The sequence below is a fragment of the Pteropus vampyrus genome, unplaced genomic scaffold (assembly GCF_000151845.1).
Source record: "Pteropus vampyrus isolate Shadow unplaced genomic scaffold, Pvam_2.0 Scaffold461, whole genome shotgun sequence".
Lineage (NCBI taxonomy): Eukaryota > Metazoa > Chordata > Mammalia > Chiroptera > Pteropodidae > Pteropus > Pteropus vampyrus.
Genome location: NW_011889242.1, coordinates 1,370,948 through 1,386,360, shown reverse-complemented (window position 1 = coordinate 1,386,360; position 15,413 = coordinate 1,370,948). Strand labels below are relative to the sequence as shown.

Below are 15,413 nucleotides of genomic sequence, written 5' to 3'. Positions count from 1 at the left end.
CCCCTAACTCAAAAGGGCAGCTCTGAGGCTCATTCCATGAAGGGTGGGACAGCCACCCCAGCCAGAGCCCACGACTTCAGCTGTGGGAGAGACCTCAGCATTGGTGCCTTACGCTTTCTCTGCCCCTTTCCCTCAGCTCCCTCACATAGTCTGAGAAATCAGTTTATGGTATTGGATTGACTTGAGGTCTTAGCTGAGAGGCATGCAATTTACCATCTTCTTGTAGAAGGGCTGAACACGACAGCCCGGCTCCATGTAGCTGAGGCTGTGGGGCTGGTTCTCAGCAGATGGTAAGTCTTCTGGGCAGTGGCTAGGCCCTAGCTTTGGCCTCAGATCCCAGGATACACATGCCGCTTGGTGGCGAGGAGGCGAGGAAGGAGGAAGAATCCAGTTTTCAAAACCATTGAGGCGTCCAGGCCTGGCCTCTGGCTTAGCACGTTCTTCACCTCCTCAGGTGGTAGAACGTTATTTTTCAAGGTAGAGAAGTCCTGGAGCAGGGGCAGGGAAGGAAGCCTCTGGGGACTTGTGGGGGTCAGACGTGGGAGGGAGGACAACTCTGGGGGATGCGCAGGAGGCTAGGAGTCCCAACTAGCCAAGTGAAAAAGCTGAGGATCCTTTTGGCAAAGCCTACGACAATCCCCTTTCCCTGTGATAAACCAGCCCCTTCTGGCATCAGCATACCCAGTGTCTCCACTAAGTCCTGCTAGAAATCGACAGATGAAGTGCTTAGGTAAAAGATTGTTGGGTGATTGCTGGGTTTAGTATCTGCACACAATGTACATACACGTAGAACAAATAGAGATACAAGTAGAGGTAAAAGACTTGCTTCTACCAAAGAGAGAGAAAGGACTTCCTGAAACGTACCTTGGCCCATCCTCAGCCCAGCCCAGGAAACTGTCCCAGCAGCAGAGTGCTTTATCCTGTGCTGGCCATGGGCTGGGGTGGGCAGGGGCTGCTATCCCCGTGCTTGGAGAAAGAAAGCCCTTAGGGCCCATTCTCATCCTCTCCAGCACTTCTTCCGGCTACCAGTCCATCATCTACACACCACAGGATGTCATCAGAGCCAAGGAGATCATCGCCCAGATCAACACCCTAAAGACCCAAGTGGGCTACTACGCAGAGCGGGTCTCGAGGGCAGCCAGGGACAGATCTGCCACCGGGCTTGAGAGGACACTAGCCATCTTGGCAGACAAGGTAGGAGGGACTGCCCTGCTGCGTGTGGGTGGGGGCTCCCTTGGGTTTCTGTAACCCCCTTCCTGGACACCTTGTGTGTACCCAAAGCCATCCCCACAAAGGGTGACATTGGGATGACCTTGAAGATCTAGCTTCAGATCCAGTTCCCACATGGCCCAGGGAGGTTTGGTGATTTGCTTGTGGTCACAGAGCTGCGCGGGGCAGGCCAAGGACAGAGCCCAGGCCTGTGACACCGGCTGCTGCTTCATGCACACATGTCTCCTGGTAGGTCCACAGGATCACCAGGACAGTTCAACGGCTTTCTTGGCAACCGCCTACTTTGCACATTTCTACCAGTCTTCTATTGATCCAGATCTAAAATTTATAAGTGCATGTTCATACTGGGGGGCATGGATACCTCAGATACTTTTGATGGGTGATGCTTTTTCAAATTACTCAGCCTCTCTATGAACACACACGTACACGCACATACACACATGCACATACATGCACAGAGATTCTGATCACACTTCACCAGTCACACTCACCTTGCTGAGGTGAGGTGCTGTTCCCAGTTAGGACACGCTACATCCTTTGCCCATGCTCATGGGGCACGCTGTGTCTTTTGCCTGTATTCACCAGCACAGAGATTGGGCTGGGGATTAGATCCTCTGGGAAAATAAAGGTGTTAGAAATGAGATGGTGAGTCATAGCCCTTGTTGCATAGGGAATCCCCCAGAACCCACGTGCTCTAAGAGGACCCTCTGCCCAGAGCCCAGGGCTTAGGTGTTAGATGCAAAAGATAAGGCTTTGGTGACTGACCCAGCGTAAAGCCTCCCCCTGGAATGAGAGGGGACAGGCCAGGCAGTTTTCGAAAGCGGGGACACTGGCCTCTCTTCAGGCCCTTCTTCAAACAATGTCAGTCCCAGAGGCTTCTCAGTCTTCATCCTCCTATCAGTGGGCAGGTCTTGCTAAGTTTCCGCCAAGTCAGCTATGTGGCCATAAGCTAGGTGTCCTGAGAACTGCAGCTCCGAGGCAGTCACACTGTGGAGAAGGGCAGGGCTGGCCCCGAGCTCTCAGGGAGGACAGGCCTTACAGCCCTGGCCTGGGCTCAGCGGTGAGGTGTGTGTGCCCGCAGACCCGGCAGCTGGTCACTGTGTGCGACTGCAAGCTGCTGGCCAACTCCATCCATGGGCTGAACGCCGCGCGGCCTGATTATATTGCCTCCAAGGCCTCCCCCACCTCGACGGAGGAGGAGCAGGTGATGCTCAGGAACGACCAGGACACCCTCATGGCCAGGTGGACAGGCAGGAACAGCCGGTCTTCTCTGCAGGTGGACTGGCATGAGGAGGAGTGGGTGAGTGTGTCTGTAGCCGTCTTGCTGCCAGCTGGTGTTGAAAACATGAGGCTGCTCCCCAGCCTCTCCCCGGAGGGCCTGACAAGCCCGGGCCTCCTTCCTGGGGCCCCAGGCCACCTGAGCCAGGGAGGGAGATGGCGTTTTCCCACCTGTGTCCATCTGAGGAGCAGGCAGCTGGCTGGGGGTCTGAGCCAGCTGTGAGGGGCTGTCCCCTCCCTGGAGCTCTACCCTGTCCCATCTCTGATCGGTGGCCTGCCCCGGCACACTTGCAGCTGTGCGAGCTGAGGTGCTGGGGCAGCTGTTGAGGACTGGGAGATGCTGCCCTGCCATCGTGTTCCTTTGTTGCTTCCTCAGAGTTGTCCTCAGGAGATTAGCATCTCCTGAGGGAGTGGACACGTTATTCAACTCATTTGTCATTTGTGGGGACCACTGTTTAGAGGCCCGGAGTCACTGGTCAGCTGCGAAGCGTTCCTCAGCCCGCTTGGGCACCCATGTCTTCTAGGGTCCCCTGGCCATCCCTCACCTCCCCACCCTCACCTGAAGTAATGGGCTCTTTCCACCTCCTGCCATCCAAGTAGCCTCAGTCCTCTCCAGTGCGATGTTGTGGGTCTGCAGCGGAGGGGGAGGGGACAGCGCTGTGCCCTTCTGCTAGCGCTGGGAGGTACTGGACGTCCTGCCCGGCCCCCACAATGGGCTTTAGCAGCAGCGACCACAGGACACTACTTGTCCTTCGAAAAGCAGATACAGCTTTAATTGTGTTTGGGGCCAAGAATTTTGTTATTAAAGAATTCTTATAATCTCATGTTTAGTGAGCTGGTGGTGGAGCAGGGCCAGTGGGGGATGATTGGGTTCGTGTTCTGTCCTGTCATTCTTGCTGGGAAGCCGACTCAAATGAACCCCTTTGGTTTGGAAGGAGAAAGTGTGGCTGAATGTCGACAAGAGCCTGGAGTGCATCGTCCAGCGGGTGGACAAGCTGCTGCAGAAGGAGCGCCTGCATGGCGAGGGCTGTGAGGATGCCTCCCCCAGCACTAGCAGCGGCTCCAGCAAGAAAGGTAACCCAGACAGCCACGCCTACTGGATCAGACCGGAGCGCCCCTTCTGCGATACCCCCTCCTCACCGTGCCCCTCCACCACGCCCTCTGCTGCATGCCATCCTCACCTGACCACACGTGCGTATGCGTCCACACCCCTCACACCACTGCCTCCACCTCCAGCCATGCCTGTCTGTCTGTCTGTCTGTCTCCATGTCCTCCCCCATGCAGACTGCAGGGAGGGCTGTCGGGCAGAGCGAGCATCGCAGTACGTGGGGTGGTGACAGTGACGACGGACGTCTCATAGGCTTCGTGCCCAGGGAGCCTGCCTTGCATCTGGGTGTTGGGAGAAGTATGACTGTCAGGGCCCTCCTGGGTCATAGGGCGACGCAGTGAGGGAGGGGCTCCTGGGCTTCCCTGGTCTTAAACCAGTCTGAGAACTTAACGGAGGCCGAGATCCAGATGCCTTTCCAATGAGGCTGTTTAACTGGTAGGCTCAAGGACATGGGGAGTGGCACAGGGACACAGTTGGATGAGAGCTGTTAGCAGGCCCAGCAGACTTGTCTAAAGGTAGGTTGTCACTGGTGGGCACGCTCATCCAGCAGAGGCACGTTGCTCTGGGACGTGTTGGTGAGTCAGTCCCATGGTGGTGATAAGTACTCTTGTGCCCTGGGAGCTGAGTAAGGTTCCTCGTTGTTACCACCTCTAGAGTGAGGATCTTTGTGGTGGTGGGACATTGGCAAGAAGCAGCGCAGTTCGGAGTCTTTTGTCTGAAGACACCGGGCGTCAATAGATACCCAGTCCCACATTTGGCCATGAGGCTGGGATGTGTGCTTTCTCGCCAGCCTGTGGCTCCCTGGTCCCTGCAGCTCAGGGCCTCCGCCGTTTCCTGTCAGAGCTGGAGAGGGTGACAGGCTGGCAGCTAAGGCCTGGCTGCACACCTAGCTTCCATTACCGCTTTGCTCTCCTTTGGGGGCATTTAGCCAGAGGAAGTAAGGCCTACAATGTGCCTGGTTAGGTTTCCTGGAGCGAAGAGTTTTAATTTTTGAATTGGGCAACCTTCATTCCAGGCAGGACTGTGTTCCTGCATCGGAGCCTCTCGATAAGCCCTTCTGTGAGGTGCCCTTCACCTTCTCAGTCCGCCTGCAGTCTGTCTTCAGGGCACTGTTGCACTTGAGCCTCTGTCTCAACAGTGCTCACACCCTCCACTCATCCATCTGAGAGGGATTACAGTTTCAGTTCTCCCCAAACCTGTGATTGGTTTCACGGCACTGTTTTGTCTTTGTTCGTGTTCTCGTTTGTTAATTGTGTTTCTTTTAAAAATTTCTGAAAATTCATTGCTCATTTCTCTTTAATACTGTCTCGCTTCTACTTTAAGTTTTTTCCTGCAGATATAAAATGTATTTCATTGTTTTTTTTTAAAAGCAGGAGATAGTGTATTTAATCAGATGTACTGTTGTATCCATAACTTAAGTCATTTTTTTAGGCATGTATTGTTCAAATGTAGACAAACTTACATGCAGTTTTAAAGTGATTTAAATGAGCATTTATTTGTAATAGGGTTTGACTTGTAATCACGTGTGCCATATGAATCAGTTGTGTTGTGATGATGGGAACATGAAGCATACATTTGAGAGAGTCTAACTGCTGATCTAAGAAATGCATGAAACCATATGCCACAAAATTAACTGCAGATGACCCTGATGCAAGAACCTCAAGTTTAGCCAGGAAGCTATCTGTACCTCGGCATGGCTGGGAGTGTCAGGAAGGGCCATGTGCTGTGCTCAGCCTCCTGTCCCCCAGGGCCAGAGCCAGGCTCTGTCATGATTTTTTTAGACTGTTCCACATCACTATGGTTTTGACCTGATGAACAGGTTGTATTCACACAGGAACAACTCTGTGCCTCTTTGAAAGGTGCCATCAGTTTTTGTTCCAATTCCATACTCGTCCCAGGGCCTTGGTTTTCATCTTTCACTAAAGAGCTGCCCTGCCTCTCAGCTTGCCCTCCTGCAAACCTGATCAGAGCCTTGCCTGGTGAGCAGGAGTCACCCAGAGCCAGGCTCCACAGGACCCGCCCACAAGTCCCTGCCAGCTGGCACCACAGAGGCTCCATAAACCTCTCTCCTCCCCGTGTTCCCCACAAGCACCCCACACCCCTTCTGTACCCTGCCTGCCACCTTCCATCCTTCCATCACTTTCCACATGCACACTCTCTTGTTCTCCTCATCCCTAAGAGCCATTCAAACCCAGACCAGGTTGTTCTTGACCTGAGATCTGTGGGTCAAACCCAGGCCATGTGCCCTGAGATTAGGTGCTAGAATGAGAGAAAGTCCATAGTGGTCATCTGGTGTCATGGAACTCTGTCACCTAAGACAAGTCACAAGCACCTGGCCCAGGAGTACCCACGGAGACCATCCCTTGCCCCCCTGAGCAAAAGATATGTGTACCCAGCTGGATTTAACCCTGGTGCCATCTCAGGAGGGGCCTCAACCCACTGTCTGGGGTCACCACAGAAGATCGTGGAAATAGGCTCCAGACCTTCTTCCTCTTTCAGACCAGAGTCTTCAAGGAAGGGTTTAGGCAGAAGCAGAAACCTATTATCTTTGGCAAGGCCTGGGGTGATTCTGACTAGTCAGACAGATGCTTAAGAATCCCTACTCTGCTGCTCACACCTCTGGGGTCGCTTTCTTTGTCAGGTAGATGGCTCTAATGGAGAGTGTGAGGCTGGCAGTTTTACTCTTGTTTCTGTCTCCCTTGCCAGGAGAAGAGGTCATTCCCAAAGATGACGAGGGGAAGGTCCCTCGCCACCCCTTCTGGACAGTCCCATGGGTTGTGAAAGTCTCCGCGAAGCTGGTCCTGGCTATTCTTGGGGATCCCAAACTACCTATTTCAGTATCCTGCAGACATTTTTTGACCCAAAAAGTTTAGATAATAAAATAAAATAAGCTTTTACTTCAGTGTAAATGATCCCTTTTCAAACTCGTTTTCTTTTTGGTGGCACACCCAGTTAGCCAAGGTATTTAGAGTGTTTAAGGGAAATATGAAATTGAAATGAGTACTTTCCAAAGTGACTCAGTGTAGGTGACAGCAAATTAAAATTGGTACTCTTTGCGGGACCTGGAAGGATGTTCTAATTCTAGACTTCCCCCAAATCATAAAAGTTTGTTATCTGGCTTCAATTTGAAAGAGTGGCATAGATATTTATGAAATATTGGTTTCATCACTGGTCCTCCCTTTGGATCTCAGTGGTCAGTCTCGCCCAGGGTCTACCAGTCATTAGGGTGGTGGCTCTGTGCTGGGAATATGCCATTGACCAGTCAGCCTCTCTCATTTCAAATTTGCTTCCAGATGTTGCAGGCCAACGTGGGGCTCCACCACATACAGTATGGTGGATGTGCACTTCATCACATCATCATGTGTGGGTAGGCTCACCCCCGAAGAGCACTTTATGTTGATGTTTGAGCAGCATGAATGTTTATGCCCGCCAGTCGGGCTGTGTTTACTGCCGAGGGGCTCAGCTGCCTCGGAGCGGCTCGAGCGCCTCCGTGTGGCTGGCTAGGGAAGAGGCCAGCCCTACCTCTTCTCTGTGCAGGTTAGCCACCTCACTGCAAGCTGCTGATGCAGCTGCTCTAAGCGTTGAGTTGTTGGTGTTTGAACTGTGTGCTGCTTCTTAATCATCGTGTCACCTCCGTTTCTGTGCAGATTGCAGCCCCCCTCCTGAAGAGGCCAGCCCAGGTACGTGGTTCCCGCTGAAGGCTCCGCAGAGGTCTCTGAACGCTCAGCCAGCGTTTGTAGCCACATCTCAAAGGCTGCCTTCTGCTCCCAGAGCTAGGGAAATATTTTAGGAGTTTCTTCGTTGTGAGGCATGTAGCAACTCTTCTGAGGTTTGGTGTGGGACTCCTTGGGCTGGGGATGGCGGCCTGAAGCAGGCCGCCCCAAGCACTTTTTCCACTTACCCATCCTAAGGCCTTTACAGAGGATTAATGTCCATAACGCTTAGGCCTCCTGACGTGAGTGGCCTGGTTTGGAGTGGTCACATTTGTAAAGGATGCTTCCTGTGATTGCACCTGCACTTGTGAGCATCACATGGATGGCACCCATGATCACAAAGCACCTTCTCTTCCAAGTCTGGATGCGTCTGTAGATTCTTGTCAGGCATTGCTGTAGGCTTCAGTTGGAGTTAGCATTGGTGGTGGGACTTTGTTGCTGCATCTGCATGTAGAAATCAGTGTTCATGGCTACAGCCCAAGGAGTTGGCAGACTACAGCTCTGAGCTGGGTCCTGCCCAACGCCTGCTCTTGTAAATAGTTTCACTAGAAACCAGTTGTGCCCATGTGTTCACATATTATCTCTGGCTACTTTTGTGGTGCCTGGGCTAGAGTCCGGTAGGTACCATGGAGACCCTGTGGCTGTCAAAGCCTAGAACAGGGGTCCCCATCCCCTGGCCCACAGACCTATACTTGTCCCTGGCCTGTTAGGAACCAGGCTGCACAGCAGAAGGTGAGCAGTGAGTGAGCAAGCGAAGCTTCATTTGTGTTTGCAGCCGCTCCCCAGCGCTAGCATCACCGCCTCAGCTCCACCTTAGATCATCAGGCATTAGATTCTCATAGGAGTACTGGTCCCTGGTGCCAAAAAGGTTGAGGACTACTGGCCTAGAATATTTACTGTCTGGCCCTTCATGAAAAGAGTGTGCTGACACCTACTCTAGTTCATAGTGAGTTTCCCGGATATGGCTGTGGCTTCCCCAGAGTGAACCTGAGACCCTCAGATATGTTTCTTCTAAACTCCAAAAAATAGCTGCATGGTCCCTGATGATCACATGTTTCTGACCAGATGTAAATGTGAGATAGCAGGATACCTGCTTTGTATTTGGAAGGCAGCAAATTGGTGAGTGTGAAATGCACCAGACTATTCCTGTGGCCTCTCAGCTCACACAGCACCCTGATTCCAGCTCGGGGACTGGGCTAACTGCTGGCCGCAACCCCAGAACCCTGACATTGGCTCATCAGTGGGCTAATCTGATAGGGTACATCACATGCCCCAATTTGCTTTCAGCCCCATTACAGTTCCTCTTTCCCCAAAAAGTCAGTGTGGGGTCCCCAACCCCCTGGATCCTCAGGGCCACAGAGGCCTCAGCAGACATACAAGTCGTTCCTTGATTCTGGCCCATACCTCTCCTTCGCCCTCGCCTCTTCCTCTGGGCTACCAGTCCTCAGCTCACCTCCAGGGTGGGTCAGTGCCTTCATGCTGAGCTGGTTTCCTGGAGCCTTGAGGTGGGAGTCCAGACCACATCCAGTAGTCAGGACCCAGAACAGGGCGGTGGTGTCAGAAGCCCGTCCCTTGAAAGCTCGGGGTCTCCTCCACTTAGTGTCTGTAGAACTGATGAGAAAACTGTGGGCTCCCAGGCAGGCAGCACACAGACAGTGCATGGCTTCCAGGCTTTTCCTGTCTTGTGTCAGCTCTGTCCTTTCCAGAAGCATTGGTGGCTTGTCCAGAGTTGATGTCAAATGGATTGGAAGTGTCCTTGCCAGGAGTACCTTTGGCTTTTCCTGCAGAACTTTATTAAATCTGGGTTAAAACACATACTTTCTCTCTTTCTCCCTTTCAACCTTTCCCCTTCCCTTCCTTTCCTGTTAATGAGGGAAAAAATGCAAAAGTTTGGCGCATGGATTGGCTGCCACAGTGAATGCTATAGGTTAGCAGCTAGAGAGGGAGCTTGCGCCAGATGTGAGTTGGTGGCATAGCTGAGGACACCTTTCAGCCTCTGCTGTGTTTTTTGTAGCTGGACTTTCTTGATGAAGGAAGCAGAATATCCATCCCTTCACCAACCCTGACATCCTAGGTGCCTTTACTTAGCCGAATGTCCTGTGTTTAGAAGTTTTATTTCAGATTTTTTCCTCATATTGACCCAAAACGTACGCCACCCCCCCCCCACCGCCAACTCCTACTCTGAAGCAGCCTGACATCACAGAAATCACGTGGAGTTTAGAGTCAGTCCGTCATATGTACACACAGCGGGTTCTTCGGTGTGTCTGGAGGCCAAGCCTGTCCCCTTCCCTGTGTTCGTGACCCGATCTCTGGACAGAGTGAGGAAGTGGTTGATTATGAAGTGAAGGGCAGGCAGGTATGTGTGGGTTGAGGTTGGTGTTCAGTCCGAGCTCTCCTCTGGGCCGGTGGCAGTTACCTCTCCCATGTCCACCTCTTCTCTAGGACAAACTCCTAGTGCTTTTAAACATTTTTTTAAGTGTTTTTTTTTTTCTTTAATATAACAAAGCTAAGTCATTCTTCTTTGGATTTTTTTTGGAGGAGAAAGTAGGCAAAGTGAAAGGCTGCTGTATCTCAGAGAGGGCTTGCGTAGTTAAATAAGACCACCGATATATTTGTTTTGAGCATTTTTAGGTTAAGGTCATAACTTGCATGCTAATTGCATATGTATGTGCACATTAAGCGGAAACGCCAGGTAGAACTGGCAGCATCTGCTCTAAGAGTGTTTGGCCCTGCCTTTCCCCAAACTATCTGCCTATTGATCCTTAGCCACCACAGGTCTGTTTTGATGGTTGATGAATAGAATTGACATGCATTCAAGAATTCTTCAAAGAAACAACACCATGGGCTCTGAGAGTTTTGGAAAAAGAGACTTGGATCTCACCTGGTGTGGCTCTCCCACTTACTGAAAGGACCCAGGTGGCTGAGGGGTCGAAGTGCCAGCCCATGGCCTACCAGCGCTCAGCAGCTCACATTTTCCACTCCTTAGTCTGGTGTCCTTTGTCACTGTGATTTATTTGCTATGGCTTTTCCGCAGTAGACTTGCTAAATTTAAGCCTGCCTTTTTCCATTGCAGACATAAATCCTGTCTGCCTACGGTGTGCCTACATACACAGTTAGGTCATTGCCAAATTTTACATTGCTGCACACACCTCAGAAATCTGTGTCCACCGAACCCTGAGCAGAGGGAAGTCCTTTTGCGGGTCTTAGGCATTTCTCTAAATTTGTTTCTCAACAAAGTACTAAGCACACAGTTTGGGAGAACAAAACCAGGTTGCCCATCTCTCTGTGTTCACCTAAGACATGAGCTTAGCCATCTGGTGGCCACACTGCTCATGCGGCCCTAGTGCCTTCCCACAGTGCAGTGACGTTTGTGGGTGTTCTGTGGCTGACACCTTCATCCTCAGAGGCGTGCACTGCCCAAGCTTCACTGCGCTGCCTCTGCTGCATGCGGTGTGGTGGGCGCACCCAGTGATGGAGATCAAATGCCTATTTCTGGGCTTGGTGTCGTGTTAAAAATAAAACTGATGAGGGCATGTCTTCTCCCTTTTAAATGTCTTCTAAATAGAAAGGAAAAACAAAAGAGCCAAAGCTGAAAATACATTTCACTCTGTTTTTCTCCCCTGAGGTTCTATTTTTAAAAAGTTGTTTTGGTCCAGGGTTAGAGTTTTCTTATATTCCTAAAACAACCTGCGCTACAGATGGCAAGGTTGGGTGGGGAAGAGCGTGAGTGCAGAAGGAAGGGTCTCGTTCTGGGGGCTGAAAGTGGGGAAGCCGTGTGGAGCGGTCTCCCCCGCAACATGCAAAGGGAGGACTAAGCACAGTGGCACGGAGGCGAGACGGGCGGGCTGTTCTTTGCTATAGGAAATTCTGGGTCTCTGCCTTGAGAGCTGGGTTAGGAGGAGCAAGGCAACAGGTCACTTTTTTGGGTGCCCTTCTCTCCCCAGTGTTGGACTGGTGGTGCTGTCCAAGGGGCTTGGCCTCTGCAGACAGAATACTTTTCTTGCTCAGTTGTGACTTGCAGGAGTTCTGCTGTTTTCCTCAAAGGGAATATTCCTGAGTATTTGCATGTCGAGTACCCAGAGGTTCGGGAGACCAGGCACGCATTAGTGTCCTGGAGTAAGACTGGCATTTGCGTTTGCTGAGAAGTTTCCGGCTGGAAGGTTAGAGGCTGGGTCCTCCCAGACAGAATGTGGTGCCATTTGAGACCAGAGCATGGGGCCAGGCAGAGGCAGGAGATGCGGAGGGAGGTGGGGACAGTGTGGGTCAGGGATGGGCACCTTGGTAGGCTTCCAGGCCTCACTCTTCAGTCTTCTCAAACGTGCCTCCCTGTGTGCAGGTGAATGGAGCGAGGCCCTGTACCCCCTGCTGACCACGCTCACGGACTGCGTGGTCATGATGAGTGACAAGGCCAAGAAGGCGATGGTCTTCCTGCTCATGCAGGACCGCGCGCCCACCATAGCTGCCTGCCTGAGCCTGCAGCACCGCCGCGACGTGGTCTTCTGCCAGACTGTAAGCCCCGCGCCCCCAGACAGGCCCAGGAGTCTTGCCCCTCACTGCACGCAGGAAGAGCCAGGTGTTCTCCTGCCTGTTGCCTGTACATTTATTTAATGCAGAGGGAGGAAGCTCCTGATGGGTCTCCTGTAGGAGAGGGTCTGATTCCACCCTAGAGCCGGTGCTGAGAGGATTCGCATACCTGCTCCCCCTGCACTGAGGATGCGGTGGCGTTACAGATGGCTCAGGCCCCTTTGCCACCGTTTTTCCCCCTACAGAGCAGTTTAATGAGAGGACATGGATGTTCGCTGTCAGCGTGATCCAATCTGTTGTTTATAAAACAGCAGGAGCTGGGTTCTGTGCTGGCACACAGCTCGGTTTCAGTGGCTGCTGTCAGTGGCAGAGGGGAGAGCTTACGCGAGTGTCACAGGTTTCATTGTTACTAGTCATCGAATGGGTGAAGTGAACACTGAAGGTGAAGGAGGGCTGGGCTGGCTCTCCACGTGTCCCCCCACCTCCGCCAGGCCTGTCTTATTCTGTGGAAGATCTTCTGCCAAGGAGACTTGCAGAGAGACATGTCTTCTCAGTCTTGTCTCTCGTTATGGTCACCTCAGGTTCCAGCCAGAGCTGGTATGAGTTCCTGAGCGTGTAGACCCTTTCACTGTGGGGAATTGACTCTGGGCTTTCAGAAGGTTCTGAAGCCCAATTAGAGCAGAGGGTGCAAAGTGCTCGGGCTGGTGGGTTGCCATCATGAGCAGGTGTCTGTCCCCTGCAGCTGACTGCGCTCATCTGTGGCTTTGTCATCAAGCTGAGGAACTGCCTTCACGACGACGGGTTCCTGCGGCAGCTCCACACCATCGGGCTGCTTGCCCAGTTTGAGAGCCTGCTGAGCACCTACGGTGAGACCTGGCTCCCACAGTGGGCGCCTGCGAGCCACGCTTTCTTCCTCGGCGTTTCCCTGACCACACAAGGAACGTGCGCTGATTCATAACAGTCTCCAGCATCCCCAAAATGCATACCAAGGAACCAGACTAGACTCCTGTGTCCCCTGGCCCCCATTGGTCTTGTTCCTGGTAGGAGCTTGAAGCCCTTCCCAGCTGAGGGTGAAGGGGCCTTACTCAAGTGGCACTTTCCTGAGGGACATGGGGCCACTTCTCAGTTGCTCCACGAGCACGGTACTGCCCTGCTTCTCTGTGCAGAAGTCCACATGGGCCTATTTCTGCAGCCACTGTTGATGGAAGGGAAGTTGCTGCATCCAAGGGTAGGGATATTTTAAAATTTCATAGGTATTTTCAAATTGCTCTCTAAAAAGGCTCTGTTCTCCCCATCTTCATTTTTTGGTTTTCTCTTAGCAGGTAAAAATGGATCATTTAAAAAAGTATTTGTTAGTCTTTGGATTGTAAGACATCAGTAAACATTAGGCATGTGCAGCGGAAGGGTCCAACCACAAAAAGCTGTTTTATGCTTTCTCTGTCCACTTCCGAAGGGCCAGCTCTGCCTTCTGAGCCCCATGCTGGACAGGACAGCACATTTTCCCGCCAAGTGCGTTTTTAACGTCGAGAAGCGAGTCATCTCGGTAGAGAGGCTCAGAGAGGCCCCTGCCCACACTCTTGTCCCCTCTCATCACAGCCACACCCGATCATGTCACCTCGCATCTGTGTCCCACCCTGTGACCATGCTGAGGCCACTAGGAGAGTGGTGGTCCCCTCCCCCAACAGTCCTCCTTCCCTCTCTTGTCCAGGTGAGGAGCTGGCCATGCTGGAAGACATGAGCCTTGGAATCATGGACTTGAGGAACGTGACTTTCAAAGTCACTCAGGCCACTTCCAGTGCGTCGGCCGACATGCTGCCTGTCATCACAGGAAACCGGTAGAGTAGTTTTTAAATTCTCAGTCTTCATTCATGCTCTCTTAATTTTGTTTCATTCTATTTCGTGCAAATAAAGTGCTGGTCACAGCCGCCTACATCAGTGTCACCCTCTTGAAGCCTTATGTCCCTCCCCCGGCCACAGGCCTAACCCCCCTCATTTCCAGGGATGGGTTTAACGTGCGGATCCCCCTACCTGGCGCCCTGTTCGATGCACTGCCCCGTGAGATCCAGAGCGGCATGCTGCTGCGTGTGCAGCCTGTGCTCTTCAACGTGGGCATCAACGAGCAGCAGACTCTGGCCGAGAGGTGCGTGTCTACCCCTGGGGCCAGGGTGGCCGGCGTGGCCTGAAAGCCTACCAAGGTGCCCGTTCCCGTAGCTCAGAAACGAGCCTCAGCTGCCAGTGCCCTAGGGTGCTGAGAGGAAAAGCCACATGGGCCTCAGGTGGACAGGAATCTTTCCCTCTGAATGATGATGTGGGACCGTGGACAGGCTGCTGTGTAGGAAGTCACCTGCATGTTCATGAGGCCACCTGCACCTTCCTTGTGGTGGCTTTTTTCTGCCCCTCCCCGTCACATCTGGCAGGTCCTGGCCACCTGCAAGGCACGCGGTGAACCTGTGTGGTGAGAAGAGCTAGCTCCTTCACCAGTTTGGGAGGAACAGCTCATCTGGTGTGGTCACACAGGCCAAGTGCAGGACTGTGTCCTCACCCCTTGCCATGGCCCCACTGCCGTCCCCTGTCTTGAGTCCCTCTGGGACTGGAGGACACGGGGCCCCCAGCTGAGTGCTGTGAGTGGTTTCTGTGCTGTGCTGCCCGGGGCTGGTCTGGACTGAGCTTTCTCTGCCACCCTCAGGCAGGCACACCTGCCACAAACTGCAAGGCTCCTGCTAACGAGATGTGTATAAACCCATCTCTAGCACAGCAGACAAAACCTTGGGCTTGGGAGGAGGAGGGTGGCTTAGAATTGGGTGTGCAGAGAGAGTGTTAGAGAGAGGCGGTGGTGTCAGCTTGGGTGAGTCACAGTTATGCTCGAAGGAAGCAATGTGACTAACGGTGTCCCTTGTGACCCCCAAAGGTTTGGCGATACATCTTTACAAGAAGTTATCAACATGGAGAGTTTAGTGCGTTTAAATTCCTACTTCGAGCAGTTTAAGGAAGTTTTGCCTGAGGATTGTAAGTATTTTTTCACCTGTGACAGGTTCCACCTGTTGTGTCATTTTGGGTACCTGAGCCTTCCGTGCTACTCAGCTGCCTGTGGCCTTCCGGACACCCCTCTGTCCCTGCTCCCTGCCTCCTGGCGGCCTGTCACCCCAGACTCAGCCCATCCAGTCCTCACCTAGAGAGCTGCCCTCAGGCTGTGGCCCTCGCAGGTCCCCTTTCTGCCCGGTTCTCTGCCACCCACGTCACGCAGGCTCCAGTCACAGCAGATGAGCATTGTGGTCGGGGACGGGGAGTCCTGTGCTCAACATTTTGGGGGACGGCCACTTTGCCATTAACACAACTTGGTGGTGAGGCCAAGGAAGGTGGGACAGGAGCAAAAGCAGCCTGGCGTGGGCTCTCCAGGGCCTGGCTAGCAGCTCTGGACTCTGACCCAGGAGGCTGGAGGAGTGGCACCGTGTAGCCCTCAGCCCCTGGAGAATTGCTGGTCTACATGTGGGAAATGGCTCCCGCCCATGAATTGCCATGTGTGCTCGGTCCATCAGTGGGCAGGTGTTCACTGTACGGGA

At 52.9% G+C, this 15,413-nt stretch overlaps 1 protein-coding gene across 7 annotated transcripts in view; it reads left to right on the top strand.

Annotated features, from left to right (window-relative positions):
- INPP4A (inositol polyphosphate-4-phosphatase type I A) overlaps nt 1-15,413 on the top strand; it is an 87,288-nt gene that overhangs the window by 49,884 nt on the left and 21,991 nt on the right. For 3 of the 7 annotated variants that reach the window (XM_023524308.1, XM_011381964.2, XM_023524309.1), the window contains exons 14-22: nt 1,011-1,194; nt 2,312-2,530; nt 3,444-3,699; nt 7,264-7,296; nt 11,666-11,838; nt 12,596-12,719; nt 13,562-13,688; nt 13,853-13,993; nt 14,762-14,859. In XM_023524308.1, the coding sequence (XP_023380076.1) occupies nt 1,011-1,194; nt 2,312-2,530; nt 3,444-3,699; nt 7,264-7,296; nt 11,666-11,838; nt 12,596-12,719; nt 13,562-13,688; nt 13,853-13,993; nt 14,762-14,859 (1,355 nt within the window). The remainder of the gene's footprint in view (nt 1-1,010; nt 1,195-2,311; nt 2,531-3,443; nt 3,700-7,263; nt 7,297-11,665; nt 11,839-12,595; nt 12,720-13,561; nt 13,689-13,852; nt 13,994-14,761; nt 14,860-15,413) is intronic. The other 4 variants (XM_023524310.1, XM_011381969.2, XM_023524311.1 and 1 more) reach the window with 4 other exon arrangements.